Raw genomic sequence first — 20,641 nt, 5'->3', positions numbered from 1 at the left:
CAGGTAGGAAGACAGCCAGGAAAGTGTTATATCATGAAATCAAAGAAAAAAGAATGTTTCAAGAATAAGGGATAANAAGAGGGACCAAAAGAGAGCATTAAAAAAGAAAATGAGGAGGGGCACCTGGGTGGCTCAGTCGGTTGAGCATCTTACTTCAGCTCAGGTCATAATCTCACAATTTGTGAATTTGAGCCCTATGTTGGGCTCTCTGCTGTCAGCACAGAGCCTGCTTTAGATCCTCTGTCTTCTTCTCTCTCTGCCCCTCCTCCGTTTGTTCTCTCTCTCTCAAAAATAAACAAATAAACTTTTTAAAAAATCTTTTAAAAAAGAGCGTTTTTAAAAATTTCAAATTCAAATTAGTTAACATGCAGCATAGGATTGGCTTCAGGAGTAGAACCCAGTGATTTATCTCTTACATATGACACCCACTGCTCATCCTGAAAAGTGCCCTCCTTAATGAAGTAAAACCTATTTTGGTTGAGCATTGGGGCTATAAGCCAGACTAGTATGGGTAAGGAATGACTGACAGTAAAAGACATGGAGATGTAATAGGAATAAACACCTTCAAAAGCCTCATTTGTGAAGTAAACCAAAAGCTCTTGACCCCTTGTTCTACCTATTCTTTCCCATATGGATGGACTTGATCTTCTATGATGGCAGCAAAGAGCAGAAAGAACAATCAAGGCAACAGACTACTGAAGTTGATAGCAATTGTATCCTGGTTCACACAAGACAATGATTTTTAGTGCCTGCCAGTTCAAGATCTTTTGTTAACCAAGTAGGGTAGACAAGGCTATGTGGATCCATACACACTTAGGTTTATTTATTCTGGTCACCATTTTCTTAAACTGCTCTTCTTTAATACCATATTAGTCCCTCATATCACCTCACATTTTGTCCTCTTCTCCCAAATATCCCAAAGTCTTCCATAATCTGCCTTCTAAATTGAAATTCATAAGGCCACTCATACTTTGCCCGTGAGGGTGTACTTCATTTACTCGTGATTTTGCACATTATATCAGCATGAAAATCTCATGGCTCTAATGATTAGGAGTAATGCTTGTACCAGACCATCCTTAGCCCTAAGACTTATACAGCAAGAATGTAGAAACTATCACTGATTTCACATATAGTTCCATATATCCAAGACATATTCTCCTAAATTCAGTACATCCTTTTTTTTTTTTGTAAACATAACACATGAACTATTTCCANTTTCACATATAGTTCCATATATCCAAGACATATTCTCCTAAATTCAGTACATCCTTTTTTTTTTTGTAAACATAACACATGAAATATTTCAGTGAAAACCAAAATATATGATTTTATTTTTAGAAACCTTCTAAGTGCATATGACATGACTGAACCATTTCTGTATTTTTGTGTAACACATGTCCTTTCTAATGAAAACTACCAGTAAGACATATCTGAGGAAGGATATAGAATTGAGTGGACTTGGTTTTTGGTTGATTCAGAAAGATATGATCATGGGTAAAAGTAAATGAGAAGAGAGGTGCAATTTTCAAAAGAAAGAAAACAATGTATTTGAAGATGGAAAAAGGTTCTTAAAAAGGATAAAAGATAGCTCCTCTACTTTATTTTTTTATTTTTGGGGGGTGTGAGACAGTTTATTATTTTTTTAATTGCAGTAAGACTAACTAAAATTGCATAGTGATGCCTTTCATTAAAATTTCTCCAGCCATTCAGTATGCCAGTTACTCAAACACACTCTGTTCTTTTGTTTGTTTGTTTTTTAAATTTTAACTTTATTTACTGTGTTGTCTCAAAATTTAAGTCATTTTCTTTTCNTCAGTTATGTTGCTTATATCTGTTTTGAGCAGTTCTCTAGCTATCATTTCTTCCTGGAGTTTCTTTGTAGGAGAGTTCTTCCGTTTCATCATTTTGGTTTGCTTTCTATGTCTTGTTAATTTTAAAACCTTGTTGTACACACGGCGAGTTCTGCTCTGTTAGAGAGGGCTCTTTTGACTGTTCAGGGCCTGTCTGTTCAGGAAGTGTTCTTTGGATGGTGTCCTGTTTTCTCTTGTTGAGCGTTTGGCTATTTTGTTTCCCTACTGGTAGTGGTATTAGGGACTCTACACCATATGTAGTTTGGCTTGTTTCTTGAAGCAGCCTTGGAAAAAGAAAACAGACAACCACAGAGGGAACACAGGCACACAAACGCACAGACAAAACCAATAAACATGCAAATCCAGGCTCAGGTAAAAACAGCTACAACAACAACAAAACAGCTATCTGGATGGGTGTGGTTTGGTGTAGGCAGGTCTTGTCTCCACTGTGTGCGCTGGCCTCCCTGAGGCCCCTCCTTGGTGGTTGTGGGGAGAAGAATGGCGTTGCCCCAGTCCCTTCTCAACCAAGCGTTGCAAATTACTTCTTCGGGCTGATCTCCCTGTGCTGAGGATGTAGCCAAGGTGGGCTGAGTTCTATGCTCCATACCCCGCCTGGTTCCAGGTCCCAGTCTGCGGGCTTTGTTATACTGCCCTGAACAGTCCCGCAGGTCACTGCTTCCCTCTTGCCTGGGGGTTGAGTTGGGTGGAGGGGGGGAACTGTCAGAGCCTCAGATCCGCCAGGGTCAAGCAGGGATACAACCCGAGTACGTTCAGGGAACTTAGCAACTTCAGGTCCTTAGAGCCTGCATGGCTGCAGTGCCACGCCACCGCCGCAGCTTCAGCGGGCCGCTGTTGCCCGCCGCCGCCGCTTCACCGGGCGCCAGTACCACTTCACTGGGTCGCTGCCACCGCCACTTCACTGGGCGGCTGTCACACGCACCGCTGCCTCTCCACCCGGCGCTAGGACTGCCTCCGCAGGCGTTGCTGCCCGTTCACCAGCCGCCACCGCCATGGATGGTACCGGGAGCACAGCAGTTCAGTTTTTCCTGGCGCCTTCTGGGACCAGGACCCCAGCCAGAGCTAAAAAAACAGTGTCTTTCCAAGCCGAGGTTTTTTTCTCTTCTCCAGGGACGATTCTATGAGCAATCTCAGCTTTTCTTTCCTTTTCCCTGGACTCGCGGCAGCTAACCACCACTCACTGGTTTATCATTCACCGCAGCTGCACGCAAGCCGGGTTCCCTCCCCTCCCTCCGTATCTCTGGGTCCCGTCCCGCTTTTATCTTCCCCAGTTTGCACTCACGCACTTATGAGGTTTCCTTCCCAGTGTACTTTGTCTCTTTCTCTTCCCAAACTCCTGTGGCTCAGTGTCTTACAACTTCAGGCCTTCTCTGTTTGAGAGATGGATGCAGACGAAATGTATGGAGCCCCTTACTTCTCCGCCATCTTGCCTCCAATCCCCAGCGATAGCTCCTCTATTTTAAGTGTGGTAGACAACTATAGGTTGGTTTGTGTTTGGCATGGGGGCAGATGAGGAGGTCTCATTGGATGCCTACAGCTCAGAGCCTAGTCCCTGCTTAAGATTCTGTGTCTCCCTCTCTCTGGCGCTCCCTTGCTTGTGTTCTTTCTCTCTCAAAGATAAATAAACATTTAAAAAATCATTCTTTAAAAATAATAATAATAGTAATAAAACAAAGAAAGAACACAGACTAGGGGGTGCCTGGCTTGTTCAGTGAGTAGAGTATGCAACTCTTGATCTCAGGGTCATGAGTTCAAGCCCCACATTGGGGATAGAGCTTACTTAAAAATAAAAATTAAGGAAAAAATTGAGGTGTTAAAAAAAAAGAATACAGACTACAAAACTGACCCCAAAACAATAAAAATGTAATGTAAAAGCAAAAGTAAATGGAAAAAAAGGGCGCCTGGGTGGCTCAGTTGGTTAAGCGTCTGACTTCGGCTCAGGTCATGATCTCACGGTTCGTGGGTTTGAGCCCCGCATCGGGCTCTATGCTGACAGCTAGCTCAGAGCCTGGAACCTGTTTCAGATTCTGTTTCTCCTTCTCTCTCTGACCTTCCCCTGCTCACGCTGTCTCTCTCTCTCTCTCAGAAGTAAATAAAAAACATTAAAAAAAAAAAGTAAATGGAAAAAAATCTCCCTACCACTTGAAAATTTAAAGATACTGTTCTGAATTACTGTTTATTTTTTTCTAATAGAAAGTTTTTATTTAAGTATACATACATACATAGAAAAGAATATATACAAATCATAAGTGTATAAAGTGTATAATCTTGGTAAGTTTTCACATGTATAAACAGAATACAAGACAAGAAATAGAACCAACAGAAAAGTTGCCAGAATCCACAAAGTCCCTTTAGCCCTCTTCTAACCATTACTATCTACTTCTCTATCCAAATGTATCTATTTTGATTTATAACTCTAGAGATTAATTTTTCCTATTTTTGAACTTTGTATGAATTGATTCATACAGAATGTATTCTTTTTGAACCTGACCTCTTTGGCTCAGTACTGTGATTCTAATATTCATCTATGTTGTTCTGTATCGTTTAGTTCATTCATTTTCACTGATGATTATATTTTATGAATATAGGATAATTTATTTATGAATTCTATTGGGGATAGACAGTTGAGTTGTTTCTGGTGTAGGGCTTTTGGTGAACACTTATGTATGCACTACTGTTAGGTACATGACTAAGAGTAGAATTATTGTTTCATAGGATGATGCTTAAGCTCAGCTTTAGTAGATAACACCAAAAAGATTTGCAAAGTGATTGTATTGGAGCACCTGGGTGGCTCAGTCAGTTAAGTGTCCAACTCTTAATTGCATCTCAAGTCACTCAAGTCATGATCTCATGGTTCATGGGATCAAGCCCCACATGGGCTCTGCACTGATAGCATGGAGGCTACTTGGGATTCTGTTTCTCTCCCTTCCCCTCCCCTGTTCATGTGTATGCATGCGCTCTGTCAAAATAAATAAACTTAAAAAAAATTTTTTTTTTTTAATAAGTGATTGTATTGAGGCACCTGGGTGGCTCAATCAGTTAAGTGCTGACTTCAGCTCAGGTCATGATCTCATGGTTCATGAGTTCAAGCCCCGCATCAGGTTCTGTGCTGACAGCTCAGAGCCTGGAGCCTGCTTCAGATTCTGTGTCTCCCTCTCTGTCTCTGCCCATTCCTCACTCATGGTCTGTCCCTCCTCTCTAAAATACAATAAACATTTTAAAAATAAAAAAAAATAATAAAGTATATCAATTTACTCACTTCTAGCAATTTATTTCTTTTATCTCTACCCTTACCAATACTTATTAGTGTCTCTTCCATTTTAGTCATTCTAATATAGTGATATTTCATTTTGGTTTAATTTGCATTTCCCTGACAGATGTTTCATATTTGTCAGCCATTTGTGCTCTTTTGTGCAGTGCCTGTTCAGATTTGTTTTTAATGTTTATTTTATTTTTCAGAGAGAGAAAAGACGAGTGGGAGAGGGTCAGGGTGAGGGAGACAGAAGATCTGAAGCAGGCTCTGTGCTCACAGCAGATAAGCCAGTATAGGGTTCACACTCACTATCTGTGAGATCATGACCTGAGCCAAAGTTGGACCCTTAACCAACTGAGTCACCCAGGTGCCCCCTGTTCAGATATTTTGTGCTTTTTCTGACTGAAGTTGATTACCCTTCTCATATTTGAAAATTTTGTTATAGATTTGTGGTATTCTCAATTTTAGGGAAAAGTCTTAAATGATTCACTGTTAAATATGATGGTGGCTATAGAGGTTTTTAAATCAATATTCTTTATCAGATAAAGGAAATTTCCTTCTGTTACTAGTTAGTTGAGAGTTTATATCAGTTGGTTCTGATTTTCTCAGTTTTTTCCTGCATCTTTCAAAATGATCATACGATTTTTTAAATTTTAATCTAGTGAGTTAGTTACATTGATTGAATTTATTTTTTTAAATTTTTTAATCTTTATTTTTTGAGAGTTTTGATGTTTAATGTTTAGTTTTTTGACAGAGCATGAGCCATGGAGGGACAGAAAGAGAGGGAGGCACAAAATCTAAAGCAGGCTCCAGGCTCTGAGCTGTCAGCGCAAAGCCTGAAGTGGGGCTTGAACCCATGGGCCATGAAATCATGACCTGAGCCAAAGTTGGACACTTAACTGACTGAGCTACCCAGGCATCCCTACATTAATTGAATTTAAAATACAAATCTAGCCCTGAATTCCTGGAGTAAATCCCCTTAGACTATGATATATTATCCTTTTTATATATAACTGGATTCAATTTGTTACATTATGTTTAGAATTTTTGCATTTACTTTCATGAGAGAGGTTGGTAGATAATTTTCCTTTCTTGTGATATCCGTGCCATATTAGTAGCAAGATTACTGACTAAATAACTTTTGAATGAAGTAGGAGGAAAAAAATCCCATTGAATTTTTAGAAAATGGTCGCAGAATGCTACATTTCAGAAATTTGTTGGAAAACTTTTTAAAGATGGCATGGCTATTTCAGACCAACCCTACCAATTGAGAACACCACCATGAAGTATAGTTGCTATGAAGAAAACAGATATACAATAATGTTATTCAACTATGTATTATATATACTTATATATCATATGATATATATAAAACTACAAATATAAAATTTAAATTATGATACAATGAGCTCAGTATATGGCCTGAATAGTAATACAGGCATACTAAAAATTGAATCAATGAGCTAAAAGATAAAGCTGAAGGCTTTCTTCAACATATAGTACAAAAGCATGAAGAGATGAAAAAACATGTAGTCAGAATTTCTATTTTTTTTTTCTTTTTTTTTTAAATATTTTTCTGATAGGAGTTCTAGAAAGAGAAGATGGAAAGGAGATAGGAAACTATCCTTGGATTACGAATGATTGTATTGTTAGATCAGAGGTCAGCAAATTTTTTCTGTAAAGGCCAGAGAGTAAATATTTTAGGCTTTATAGACCTTATAGTGTTTATCACAACTACTCAACTATGCTGTTGTAACATAAAAGCTATCATAGACAGTAAATAAATGGCTGACTATGTTTCAGTAAAATTTTATTAACCAAGAACTGGAGGCAGTCTGGATTTGGCTCATAACTATAGTTTGCCGACCTCTACTTTAGATTGAAAAAGTCCACTGAGTGCCCCTGTCAACCTCCTTCTGTCTTTCTAGATTCACCTATCCTGGATGTTTTGCATAAATGGAACATACATAATATGTGCCCTTTTGTGTCTAACTTCTTACACTTAGCATAGTTTTTTAAGTTTATACACATTGTAGCATGTATCAGTACTTCTTTCTTTTTATGGCTAGATATTTTATTGTATGGATATGCCACCTTTTGCTGGTCCCCTGTTGGAGGACATTTGGATTCTTACCACCTTTTTGCTATAGTGAGTAATGCTGCTGCTGTGCATTCATTTATAAATACTTATTTGAGTACCTTTCCAGTCCTTTATGTATTTACCTAGAAGTGGAATTGCTAGACTTTCTGAAGAACAGTCCAACTGTTTTTCACAGTGGCTGTACCATTTTACATTCCCACTAGCAACGTACAAGTGTTCCAGTTTCTCTGTATCGTTTCCAATACTTGCTGTTTTTACTTTTTTTTCTTTTCACCCTCCTGGTGATTATGAAATATGAGAATTTCTTACATATCTTAAATGAGTTCTGATTTAATCACACAGATATTGGGAGAGGTATCCATAGAGTAAAAAAAACTAATGCAAAACATCTTAAGTTAGGTACTCAGAACTGCTAGCATGTGTATTTAAAGTTTAAGCATTTGATTATGAGTTGGTAGTTGTATTATAATCCTAGAATATATACACACTCATTCATATCTACATTTCTTTTTTATTCTTCCTTTTAGCTACCTAAGAAGAAAAGGAATAGTAATAAATGAAACATCTGCAGTTGTATATGGTCAGTTACTCACAGGTCGTAAATACCAAATAAATCAAAATGGTGAAGTTCGTCTTGAGAAACAGTGGTCGAAACAAGTTCTTCCTTTTGTTTATCAAACTATTGTCAAGGTAAGTCACCATCAGTTCTCAGTTGTATCTTAATGTACATTATTTCACACTGTATAAACAAAAGATTGTATCATATTAATATTTATTTATAAATAAAAGACTAATGCAGCAGTGTATAATAAAGATTATTCTTTTTAAATTTTTATTCATTTATTTTTTAATGTTTTATTTATTTCTGAGAGAGAGTGAGAGAGAGCGTAAGCAGGGGAAGGTCAGAGAGAGAGGGAGACAGAATCCGAAGACAGGCTCCAGGCTCTGAGCTAGCTGTCAGCACAGAGCCCGACACAGGGCTTGAACCCATGAACCATGAGATCAGGACCTGAGCCGAAGTCAGACGCTTTACCAACTGAGCCACCCAGGCACCCCTCTTTTTCAATTTTTAAATTTTATTTTAAACCAAGTTAGTTAGCATATAGTGTAATAATGATTTCAAGAGTAGAATTTAGTAATTCATCACTTACATGTAACGCCCAATGCTCATCCCAACAAGTGCCCTTCTTAATGCTCATCACCCATTTAGCCCATCCCCTATACCCTAAGCCCCTCCAGAAACCTTCATTTTATTCTCTATATTTAAGAGTCTCTTATTGTTTGCCTCCCCCTCTCTTTTTAGCTTATTTTTCCTTTCCTTCCCCTATGTTCATCTGTCTTGTTTATTAAATTCCACATATGAGTGAAATCATATATTTGTCTTTCTGTTATTTCTGACTTATTTTTTAGCATAATATACTCTAGTTCTCTCCACATTGTTGCAAATGGCAGGATTTTATTCTTTTTGATCACTGAGTAATACTCCATTGTATACATATACTACGTCTTTATCCATTCATCACATTTGGGCTCTTTCCATAATTTGGCTATTGTTGTTAGTGCTGCTGTAAACATTGGGGTGCATGTGCCCCTTTGAATCAGTATTTTTGTGTCCTTTGAATAAATACCTAGTGTTCCAGTTGCTAGGTCATAGGGTAGTTGTGTTTTTAATTTTTTGAGGAACCTCCATACTGGAAAACAGTATGGAGACTATTATGTAATATAATTTGAAAAAACTGTACTTTTTTTTTTTAGGTATAATTGACATATAATATATTGGGTTCAGGTGTACAAAAGGAATGAATATTTGTGTACACTGCCAAATGATCACCAGTATAAGTTTTGTTACTGTCATTATAAAGTTTTTGTTATAAAGTTACAGAAATTTTTTTCTCGTGAGAACTTTTAAGATGTACTATTTTAGCAACTTTCAAGTTATGCAGTACATTATTATTGACTACATATAAGCCTCTTTACCATTTCACCCATCCCCCTATAACCTCTTCGCTCTGCAACCACCAGTCTGTTCTCTGTATTCTGGTAGTTGTGTTGTATTTTGTTTGTTTTGTTTTTTAGATTCCATATTAAGTGAAGTCATATGGTATTTGTCTTTCTCTGACTTCTTTCACTTAGCATAATACCCTCATGGTCCATCCCTGATGTTGCACATGGCAAGATTTTCATTCCTTTTTATGGCTGAGTAGTATTCCTGTGGGGCAGGTGGGTATGTATTTGTAGAGAAAGACCACATATATACTGAAGATGAGGTGTCCCTGCCTGCTTTAGCAAGGCTGTAGGCACACCTGCCAGCCCTTCTGTTCCCAAAAAAAGTCCCAGCAGGCCCCTGCCCCTCTTGCAGACACTTTAAGATTAGCAAATGAATCATTTCCCTGTATGGTCTAGGTGCTTTCAAATTGCTATTTTGACCCTGTGTCTCAGGGCAAGTGGATCTGCACACAGGCCTGTTAGGAGCAGAATCTCAGTTCCCTGTAGCCCTTTGGGTTTCCTGTACGTAAGCCCCATTGGTTTGGAAGCCAGATATTTTGGGGGCCTATCTCTCTAGCATAGTTCCCAAGAGTTGGGGTGCCTGATATGGTACCTTCATAGGAAGAAGCTCCATATTTTTGAGATCACTCCTGATTGTGGTCTTCACATCAGGGCTGGGGTTATTGGCAACAGTATGTCTCTGCCTCTCCCATCCTTATCGATGTGTACCTTTTATCTTTTGTTGTGGAGGATCTGGGCTAGTTTTCAGGTCTTTTTCAGAAGGAACTAATTGTCCTACATGTAGCTGAAGGTTTGCTGTCTCCATGGGAGGAGATGAGTTCAGGATCTTCCTATGTTGCCATCGTGAACCGCCTCAAAAACTATAGTCTTTATAGGATTATGCTCAGTCACTCACTCTATGGATGATTAGGGAGCTTCTCTTATTTATTTATGTTTTTTTAAACTTCATCACTAATGAAAAATTCCAGCATTAGCCTAACACAATTTTAAATTTAAAAAATTTTATTCTCTAAAAAGTGTTTGATTTAACTAAATTAATGGGGGGGAGGCATTGTTTTTGTGTTTGTAATCTTGGTGTTATAAGACAAAAAATTTTTTAAGTTTTATTTATTTTTATTTGAGAGAAAGAGAATGGGGAAGGGGCAGAAAGAAAGGGAGAGAAAATTAGAAGCAGGCTCTGCCTTGTCAGTGTAGAGGCTGAAGTGGAGCTTAAACTCACGAACCCATGAGATCATGACCTGAGCTGAAATCAAGAGTCAAACAACTGACTGAGCCACCAAGGTGCCCTGAGACAAAAATTTTTTAAAGCATGTATTGATACTGTAATTTTGGAAAAGAGTATCTTAGGCAATATTTTACCCCCTTTCTGTGCCTTAGTTTCCTCAGGTATAAAGTGAGACTAAATATGTGCTACAGAGTGTTGTCTTGAAAATGAAATAAACTAATAAATGTGTGAAATACCTAGAAGAGTGGCATATAGAGTCAATACATTTTAGCTATTAGTATTGCTATGTAGAAAATCTTTACATTTCACATTTGCAGACAGCATAGTCCTAACTCCATAGGAAGAAAAACTTCATGTGCAATCTATAGAAACTTTGACTGTACTGATTTACTTTTATATTTCATTCTACATAGGACATCCGAGCTTTTGACTCCCGTTTCTCCGGTATCAAAACATTGGATGACTTGTTTCCTCCTAGAAGTATGGTCTTTATGCTGGGAACCCCCTATTATGGCTGCACTGGAGAAGTTAGTTCCTGTTATTGTTACTAATTACATTTCTTTCTAGTTTCAAGTTAATACAGTTATTTAACTCTCTTCATTTAGGTATAAAATAAAATGTAATACTGAAGGGGGGAAAAAGAATTCATTTGTCTAACTTAGGAACACAGTATTTGGCTTTATATCTTTAGTCTTAAGCAGGTTGGAGTCAGGAGGCAGGGAAAAAAGAATTCAAATCCTAATCTCTGACAAAGCAGGTTTATTCATTGTGGTGGTATTAATAAAGCAATTCTGAAATTATTGTAGTAATTGTATGTATTATTGGGTTGATGAACTTGTAAATGTGTTGATGTTTGAGGACCTCCAGTTCTCACATGGAAAAAGATATATGCAAATATGAAATGGAAGAATGCAAGAAAGAACCTTTGGGGATAGATTAGACTTGGAAGTATTAATGTGAATTCATGATTTTTGTATGTGTGTATGTATATGTGTGTATGTACACATGTATATGGATATATATATGCATTTGTATGTATATGAATATGCCTATACATACATATATTTTCTAGCCCTGTTTGTGCAAAAGAAGCAAAGATACCTTGTTAACAGAAAACACACATAATCTCCAGGTTTTGAGCTCTAATAACTTACCCCATCAAAAGTTTTCAGAGAAATGGCCCATTACAGGGTTAGGGCAAGGTAGACACAAGATGAACCTGAAACCACTTGTTAAGCCAGAAAGTAAGGAAGTGCTCAAAAGACTGATGAGAGCATATAACATAAACACAGGAACCAGCTTCAGAGGGCTCCTCCTGGCCAAATCTGGGACAGTTTGAGAACCAAAATAATAGGTTGGGAAAATAGGAATTAATGATTCCACAACAATAATAAATAGGGAATAGAAGGGCTCTTGCTTACAGTATCATGTCATGAGTAAACGTGGAGAGAGTGCTAGAGTTGGAAAACTATCATTTTATAAGCATTATGATAAAGATTATATGTGGCGACAATCATCATTGGAAACTAAATCTAGGGGAAATTTTTTATCTGAGTAGGATATTTTCTAAGACCATGAAAATTTTTCATGAAACTATTTTCATGGTCTTAGAAAATATCTTCCACAGACACTTAGATGCTAGAGGAAGAAAAAAACTGTAATGGAACAGTGAAGAAATTGAGCAATATCTTTGGTATGATCAAAGTTAGTATCAAAGTGAGGGACAGATGAATATCATGTACCTCTGTATGTGATACCCTAAGAAGGACACAGTATTCTGGAGGAAAATATATAAACCTAACCTAATCACATGGAATCATCAGACAAATGACAAATGAGTAACTTTTGTTATCAAAGTCAGGATGGAGAAAGAGGAATGACCCTATTCTTCAAAGTGTCAATGTTTTAAAAGACAAAGGCTTTGGATATAATCCTGATTAAAGGGGCTAAAGTGATACGACAACTAAATGCAATATCTGATTCTAGCTTGGATTCTGTAGTAGAGGGAGAAAAGGGTTTTCTTTATTAAAAAAGACATTTTTAGGTCAACTGTGACAAAATTGGAATATGGACAGTAGATTAAAGTATTATATCAATATAAATGAATGTACTTAATAACTGTACTGTAGTTATATAATAAAATGCCCTTCTTTGGGGTAAGGGACATCATATATGTAATAATACCCTCAAAAAGTTCAGAAGAATAATAATGATGTGTATGTAACTGCACACAGCACAAATGTTAAAGCAGAGTAAAACGTTAACATTAGGTGAATCTAGGTAAATGTTTTACAAGTGATCTTTGACCTGTTTTTACTTTTGCAACTTTTTGGTAGTTTAAAGTTCTTTGCAAATAAAAAGTTAATTTAAAGGGAAAAAAAGACTAACAGCTATTAAAGCAAGATACAATGACTCAAATTTACAACATAATCACATTCATTTACAAATTCTAAGAGAATCTCCAATAGCCAACTTTACTGTTTTACTGTATTTCAGAAATAATAAATACTTCAAATAAGTAGAAAAATAAGTAAATAAAATATAGTGAAAGAGACTAAAACATACTATGATTTTCTTTCCCCTCTCCAAGGTTCAGGATTCGGGGGATGTGATTACAGAAGGTAGGATTCGTGTGGTTTTCAGCATTCCATGTGAGCCCAATCTTGATGCTTTAATACAGAACCAGCATGTGAGTACTATAATCTATATTGTTTAATTTACAATTGATGATAAGCATATGTTTTACCACCTCCTTTGAATGTATTATAAATATTTTATTTAATATTGATTAAATTCTCTCACAATTGCATCTAGGATTATTTAAAAATAAGTGTGGAATCTATGCTCAAACTTCATGCAAATCTTTGGCGGGGTGGGGGGGAATCACTGAAATCTCATTATTGATCTATAACAGTCTTTATGGGTTATTGTGTTCAAGCAATAGAAGGGGCATGTTTTTCAGCATACCCTCTGGGAATAGACCTAGATTTTTTTTTTAACTTTTCATAATTAATGAAAGCCTGCATTTTTAGTTACAAGTGACAAATGGCCTTACTGCAGTCACTAGAGGAAATTGGGAAACTGCATCTAAATTCACAGCACTTTTTTTCAGGATCTTTTTCTCCAAAGATTTTCACTGTTCTCCTTTTATTTTTCCCTTTTATAATGGGAGGAGGATCCTGATATCTGTCATGTATTCTTATTCTTATTGACATCTGTCATGTATTCTTCACTGGATAATTAACTTGACCGAAATTAATTCACAGTCAGCTATTGCTACTTACACTTCTATTTTTCTCTAATAGTAAATTATGAAGCTTTACATCCTATAAAATGAATTCAAGGCATTGGGAATCAGCATACACTTGAGAAAACATTATGGAAGGCAAACAAGTCTATCATCTGGTCCTTTTTGGGGAAAGAATTCAGAAAACACTGTCAGGAAACCAGAAGAGTGTTCCATTTGATAAAGATGCTGGAGGCTTCTGTTTTGGGACTTAGTGAAAGAATATGTTTTCCTTTATCCCTAGCTTTTTCTAGTTATGAATGAGCCCAGCCACTTCTGATATACAGTATTGCTAGGCATACCTTCTCTACTGTGCTCTCTTTCTCTTTACATACTTTTTAAACTTTTACACAAAACTTATTTCTCTACTCCAATGTTCTCTCCTTTTTTAAAATGTTTGTTTATTTTGAGAAAGAGAGAGAGAGAGCATTAGCAAGAAAGGGGCAGAGAGAAAGAGAGAGAGGCAGAGAGAGAATCCCAAGCAGGCTCCATATTGTCAGCACAGAGCCCACGTGAGGCTCAAACCCATGAACTTTGAGATCATAACCTGAACCAAACCATGAGTTGGATGCTTAATCAATTGAGCCCTCCAGATCCCCCTTTGCTTTTTAATTTTCATTTTCTAGAATATTTGTGATGATCTTCATCAATTTTAATTGTACCATAACTGAATATTTCTCAAAAGGAATACTATTGGTATTTTAGATAGGACTACTATGTGTAAAATAGGACTGTCCTGTATATGACAGCACAGTTGAGATTTTTGTCCCTTAGACACTAAGTGCTAGTAGCCTGTGACAGTTACTATAACTGAATGCCCCTATACATTTCCAAATGCTTATTAGAAAAGTAAGTTATACTACCTATGATAGAGAACTACTACCCTAACTCTTCCTATCTGTTTTAGAAAGCATACTTGATTTGTCTAGATTATTTCTAAACCTAATAATGTTCTTGATGGAAAAACGATATTGTGTTCTTTACCAACATAGTATTATATTTTAATAATGAATTTATATTATTCATACAACTAAAAAATTTACCCATTTTTGGGTTATTGTAGACATATAAAATATGAATATAATTCATATGAATATAGCATATGAAATCTATATAAAATATGTGTTATTATTATGTACATTATGTTAGGATTATATGGTAGCTTACCCTAGTTGGTACTAGTAATTTGCTTCCTGGTTAAAAATTATATGATCTAATACATTTTTTTAAATTTGATAATCTTTATAATTTCTTTCCTTAAGTACACAAATTAAGGTTACATTTCATTGACTGTATTAGCTATATAAACCTATACATACTTCTTCTTTTCATATGATAGTAAGTATTAGGGGAAGTAAATATTACTTATGTCCATATATGAAGGATATTTTAAATTTTGCTCAGTAGCAACTGTTTTGATGACATGCTCATGTTTTAGTTCAATGTAGTAATCATCAAGGCTTTATTATGTCCCAGGTACTTTACTAGGCCCTGCTTGGTTGGAATATGAAAAATAATGTTTAAGAAATAGTTCCTGCCTGCAGAATTTGCAGTAGAGTCTATTTACAGTAGAGTTTATTTCTTGAGACAGTTTCACAAATTGTATATTTCCTCCCCCTTTCATTCATCCTTGGGAATTCTGTCCTTTAAGGAGAGAGAGGAGCAGAGAAATTCTGCCTACAGATCCTTTCAAAAAAAAAAGGGGAAATGGATCACTTACTTTTGAGAATCCTTATATTGCCACATTCCAATGGTTAGTGATGTCTTGATTATCTCCAGATTTTAAAGGTAAAGAAATAACATTCGATGCTTTGTGTTTCCATAATTGACCTTTTTGTTTTTATATTTAAAGAAATATTCTATAAAGTACAACCCAGGATATGTGTTGGCCAGTCGTCTTGGAGTGAGTGGATACCTTGTTTCAAGGTTTACAGGAAGTATTTTTATTGGAAGAGGATCTAGGAGAAAGTAAGTTTATGTTAGAGAAATTTACTTAAAGTGGCAGAAAAAAATAAATGATAAAGATAAACTGGTTATTTTAATATTTATTTTCTTTTATTAATTGCTCTGAAGTTTCTTTAAAAATTATGCATAAATTCCTCTGATGGTGATCTTTCATCTAAATGGCACATGTTTTAGGTGTTTGGAAAGACAGTTCTTATTTTTAGCAGCTAACAAATTGAACCTTGAAAAAAGGTATCAGAAGGTGTGTGTGAATCTCAATAATATATTTCCCTGCATTTTCTTATTTCATTCTCTTCTCTAATAATCTATTTATATGCTTTCTTAACTTGGGTCTTAAAGCCTTTCCTCTAGTTTTTCAATTACTGCTACTTTGGAAATAACCATGAAAACTATAGAAGAATAATCAAAACTAAGTTTTTCTAAGAATTGAAAGCAAAAATTTGTATTCTTTGAACAAAATTTTAAAACTCGTGTGTGTGTGTGTGTGTGTGTGTGTGTGTGTGTGTGTGGTTTAAATTCAGCCCTCATGGAGACCATAAAGCAAATGTGGGTTTGAATCTCAAATTCAACAAAAAAAATGAGGAGGTACCTGGATATACTAAGAAAGTTGGAAGTGAATGGATGTATTCATCTGCAGCAGAACAACTTCTTGCAGAGTACTTAGAGAGGTAAGTGCCTAATAAGGTCCTATTAGGCTTCCCAAAATGTGGGAATGTAATAAATATTTTGCCTTTCTGATATGAATTTTAGACTAAAAATATTTCCTTTGGCAAGATGGGACATATGTTACATGTAAACCTAATTTTGTATCATGGAGCACCATAGCTGTTAGCTAAAAAATACTGCATATTATTTAAAACGAAAAAGAATGATGAGAATTGGCCTCCTTTTATTTATTTTTATTTTTCTATTTTTAAAGATCATTTTAAGTAATCTCTGTACCCAGTGTGAGGCTGAAACCTACAACAAGATCAAGAGTTGTACACTCTACCAACTGAGCCAGCAAGGCACCCATTGGCCTCCCTTTAATTAAAGTTTTCCTTAATTTGCTATCATAAATTATTCACTACTTTGCATGTCTGTGTTAGTAATAAGAAGATTGGAATGGGTAAATAAAATAGCTCTTCACCCAGTGGATTTTGCTGAGTCTTAATTCTCCAGCTGGATAATAGATTACTATCCTAAAATTAAAGACTTTTATGCTGAAATGGTCTAAGAAATCAATAAACCTCAGCTCCTCATTATAGAAAGACAAAACTGTATACCAAGTTTAACTGAATTACTCAGTCACAAAGATTTAGAGGCAATACCTTTACTTCTGATTCCCAATTGAATGTTCTTTCCATTGTTCCACCAGTTTCTAACCTTGTATTTAAGGATTCTTGTATTAGTTTACCAGGGCTGCCATAACAAAGTGCCACAAACTAGGTGGCTTAAAACAACAGAAATTTATTGTCTGAGTTCTGAAGACCAGAAGTCCAAAATCAAGGTGTTTGGTAGGGCCATGCTTCATCTGAACATGCTAGGAAAAGAACCATTCAGTGCCTCTCTGCTAGCTTCTTATAGCCTCACACATTTGGTCTTAACTTGTAAATGCATTACTCCAGTCCTCCATCCTCACATGGGTTCTCCCTGTATGTCTGCACGTCATCTTTTCTCTGTGTGTGTCTGCCCCTGTGACCAAATTCCCCTTTTCATAAAGAGATGGTCATGTGGATTAGAGCCCACTCTAAAGACCTCGTTTTTATCTTATAACCTCTATAGAAACCCTATTTCCAAACAAAGTCACATTCTGCAGGTAGTAGGAGTGGTGCTTGAATCTAGCTTTTTTGGGAGGGAACACAATTCAATCTCAGATTACCATCTGAAAATTTAATTATTTTTTCTTCCATTCACATCTATATTTCTTTAAAATGTATTTACCCTACTTTTTCATGATTATCAACTTAATATATGCATTGATTTCCTACCATGAAAGATGAAGCTTTAGCTCTCTTTTACTACCTCCCCTTTCTATCTGCTCACCCTCTACGTGTGCTCTACACACACGTATATTATTTCCCCTTTCATTATAGTTTAAGAAATCTGTATTTATGGTTTACTTGATTAAGGTGTTGTAAATGGTCACAGCTGGACCTTGTAGAGTATTATGGTTGCATTTCCTTGTACACATTTTTTATTTCCATATCTTGTTTAATCATTTGCTTGTTGTCTGTGTTCTTATAACTAATTCAGCCCCAAACTGTGTGTCATAGCTGGAAAACTTCATATGGTCAGACAGATCAGGAGATCTCTCAGTTCCATTTTGTTTTTATAGACTTCCTCCTAAAACCTTCTGTCTTCCTGCCTCAGTGTAAACTAATTGCTTTCTAGGGCTGTCAGATAGCTCTCGTTCTAGAGTTTCTCTTTACTGCCATCCTAGGGATTTCCCTCACCATTCTTCTATGTAGGATTTTTTTTATTTCCTGGCTTTCATATCTTACTTTTTTCTGGTTTATGTCTCCATTGTGATGGAGCACTTACTCTAATAGCTTCCTGAGAAAGCTTGCATGTCTGAAAATGTCTTTATTCTTTGCTAAACAGACTTGAATAATAACTGGCCTGGGTGCAGAATCCTAGATGGGAGATTATTTTCCCTCAGAATTTGAAAAGCACTGCCCTATTCTCTTGTTTCCTTTGCTGGTGAGAAGTCCTGTGCCATTCTGATTTTGAATCTGTGTGTGTGATCTATTTTCAGTTTCTGAAATCTTTTAAGAATCTTCCCTTTCCCAGTGCTGTTTTAATAATGTGATGATGTGTTGGGGCGCCTGAGTGGCTCAGTCAATTGAGCGACTGACTCTTGATTTCAGCTCAAGTCATGATCTCACAATTCATGAGTTTGAACCCTGCATCAGGCTCTGCACCGACAGCGTGGAGCCTCCTAGGGATTCTGTCTCCCTCTCTCTCTGCCTCACCTACACTTGCACATGTGCTCTCTCTCTCTCTCTCTCTCTCACTCAAAATAAATAAATATGAAAAGAAATTTTTTTATGTGTGCCTTGGTATGTATCTTCTTTCTTTCTTTTCACGGTTCAGTCCTTGCAGTCTTGAAACTGATGCCCTTCTGAGAAAATTTCTTATATTTATTTGATAATTGCCTCCTTTCTATTTTTTCTGTTCTTTCTGAGACTTCTGTTAGATGATAGACCTCTGGATTAATCCTCTTAATTTTCTTATCTGTTTTCTTTAATGCTATACTTCTGTTCTACTCTGGGAGATTTCTTCAACTTTATCTTATATCATTTTTATTTGTTTGATTTGTTTTTAATTTCTAAAAGTTCATCCTTATTCTCGGACATTCCTTTTTCATAGTATCTTATTCTTATAATGAATTAAATGGTAGTTTTAGTTTTTCTTTTATTCTCTATATTTTCTGTTTTCTCCAAATTGCTTTTTTTTCTGTTTGATTTAATTGCTCCTTTCAGGTTAAAGTTTTGTTTGGGTTTTTTTGTTGTTGTTTTTTGTTTTTGTTTTTGTTTTACTTGTCAGTGCTTCTTTGGTGTCTAATCATATTTAAGAATGAGGCACCAAAAAGGTGATTGAAAATGTAATGTGCTTTGGTGAGCCTTCTCGGGTGGTATGTTCCTATTTCTGCAGTGGACCTCCAAACATCACTACCTATATGTGTATCTTTTCTCTTAGGCTGGCTAGTTATCCTAGAGAAGTATCCTCCATCCTTTTCCTTGGAGAACAGATGTGAAGAACAAAAGTGACTTCCAGTGTTTTGGAAATTAACCAGGGAAAAGGGACCTTACTATATAGTAGATACTATGACATACCCTCCAAACCTTCCTTAAGGACTAAAGGACCTGTTTCTTTGGCAGCTGGAATGCTGCTGTCTGACATCTCTCAACTGTGACCTTTCTTCAGGAATTGCCTTGCAGAAGAGAACTGCCTCATCTGAAGTTACGTCCCCTTCCCACAACACCCACAGGTCTAACACCTGATCTTTATACCTATAAGGAGGTGTAAAGACCCAGCCAACCTGACTGCCCCAGTTCAGGACAAGTCTAACGGGCCATCCTAGTTCAAGATCTTTGTAGGACTGACCAAGGAGTTTTTTTTAACGATGGATCACAGCTCAACTTTTCCCTGTGCCCAGTGCTGCTTCATTCCTTTTTTCCTTCCTTTCTACATGTGTTGATTCCACAAGAGCTCTCTGATACTCTGTGTGCATGCTTACTTCCAATCTCAGGGTCTGTTTCTTAAAGAAGTTACACTCCCTAGCCTGCTTCCTAGCAACACATGTGTAGTAGTTACATTTCTGTTAATGCCCTCTCATCTCCTCATGCCCCATCCACCCATCTATCTCCCTGTGCCTTGTATATCTAAAGCTAGAGCATCCCTTGTTCAGCCTCTCTAAAAGATAAACTACAGACAGGTCTTAGGCTGGGTAACTAATCATAATCACCTAACTGCTTATTATATAAAATATTCACCTAAAAGTCTACTAAACTTCATGCCACCCATACTATACCATTTCAGTGTACGTAGAGCCCATAATTTCTGAGCTTTTGCAGACTTGGACAGTTTAAATCATCTTGCTTTTTGATTTCCCACACTGGTAGCTTAGGGTACAGCTTTTCCCTTTGTTTCAGACTAGTTAATACTTAACCCACCCAAGTTCCAGTTTCTAAAATTTTATTAACAATTCATATATGCTATCAGACTCTCCACTTCCCTTTTTCATGCCTTTCTGAATCTGTGCCCTTTTTTATACTTTACTCTTCTTGTAGTAGGTAGGGAAGCAAAGTACATGTATTCAATCTGCTATGTGTATTTAAAAGTCCTGAACTATTCAGGAAGCAATGATGTTTTGAGGACTATCAGAAGAAACTTGTAATGTATTTTAATTTTCTTATTGTGGGATGTTTCAGCTTTGTTATAAAAATTAGAA

At 36.4% G+C, this 20,641-nt stretch overlaps 1 protein-coding gene across 1 annotated transcript in view; it reads left to right on the top strand.

The window, feature by feature from the left end:
* The window catches only part of XRN1 (5'-3' exoribonuclease 1), a 113,220-nt gene that overhangs the window by 47,361 nt on the left and 45,218 nt on the right, over window positions 1-20,641 (top strand). Inside the window, exons 21-25 of the mRNA XM_077756726.1 lie at window positions 7,750-7,912; window positions 10,868-10,981; window positions 13,045-13,143; window positions 15,593-15,708; window positions 16,227-16,373. Of these exons, the coding sequence (XP_077612852.1) occupies window positions 7,750-7,912; window positions 10,868-10,981; window positions 13,045-13,143; window positions 15,593-15,708; window positions 16,227-16,373 (639 nt within the window). The remainder of the gene's footprint in view (window positions 1-7,749; window positions 7,913-10,867; window positions 10,982-13,044; window positions 13,144-15,592; window positions 15,709-16,226; window positions 16,374-20,641) is intronic.

The sequence above is a fragment of the Crocuta crocuta genome, unplaced genomic scaffold (genome assembly GCF_008692635.1).
Source record: "Crocuta crocuta isolate KB4526 unplaced genomic scaffold, BGI_CrCroc_1.0 scaffold337, whole genome shotgun sequence".
Taxonomy (NCBI): Eukaryota; Metazoa; Chordata; class Mammalia; order Carnivora; family Hyaenidae; genus Crocuta; species Crocuta crocuta.
Note: the sequence above shows the minus strand (reverse complement) of the source record. Positions and strands in the feature narration are given on the sequence as shown.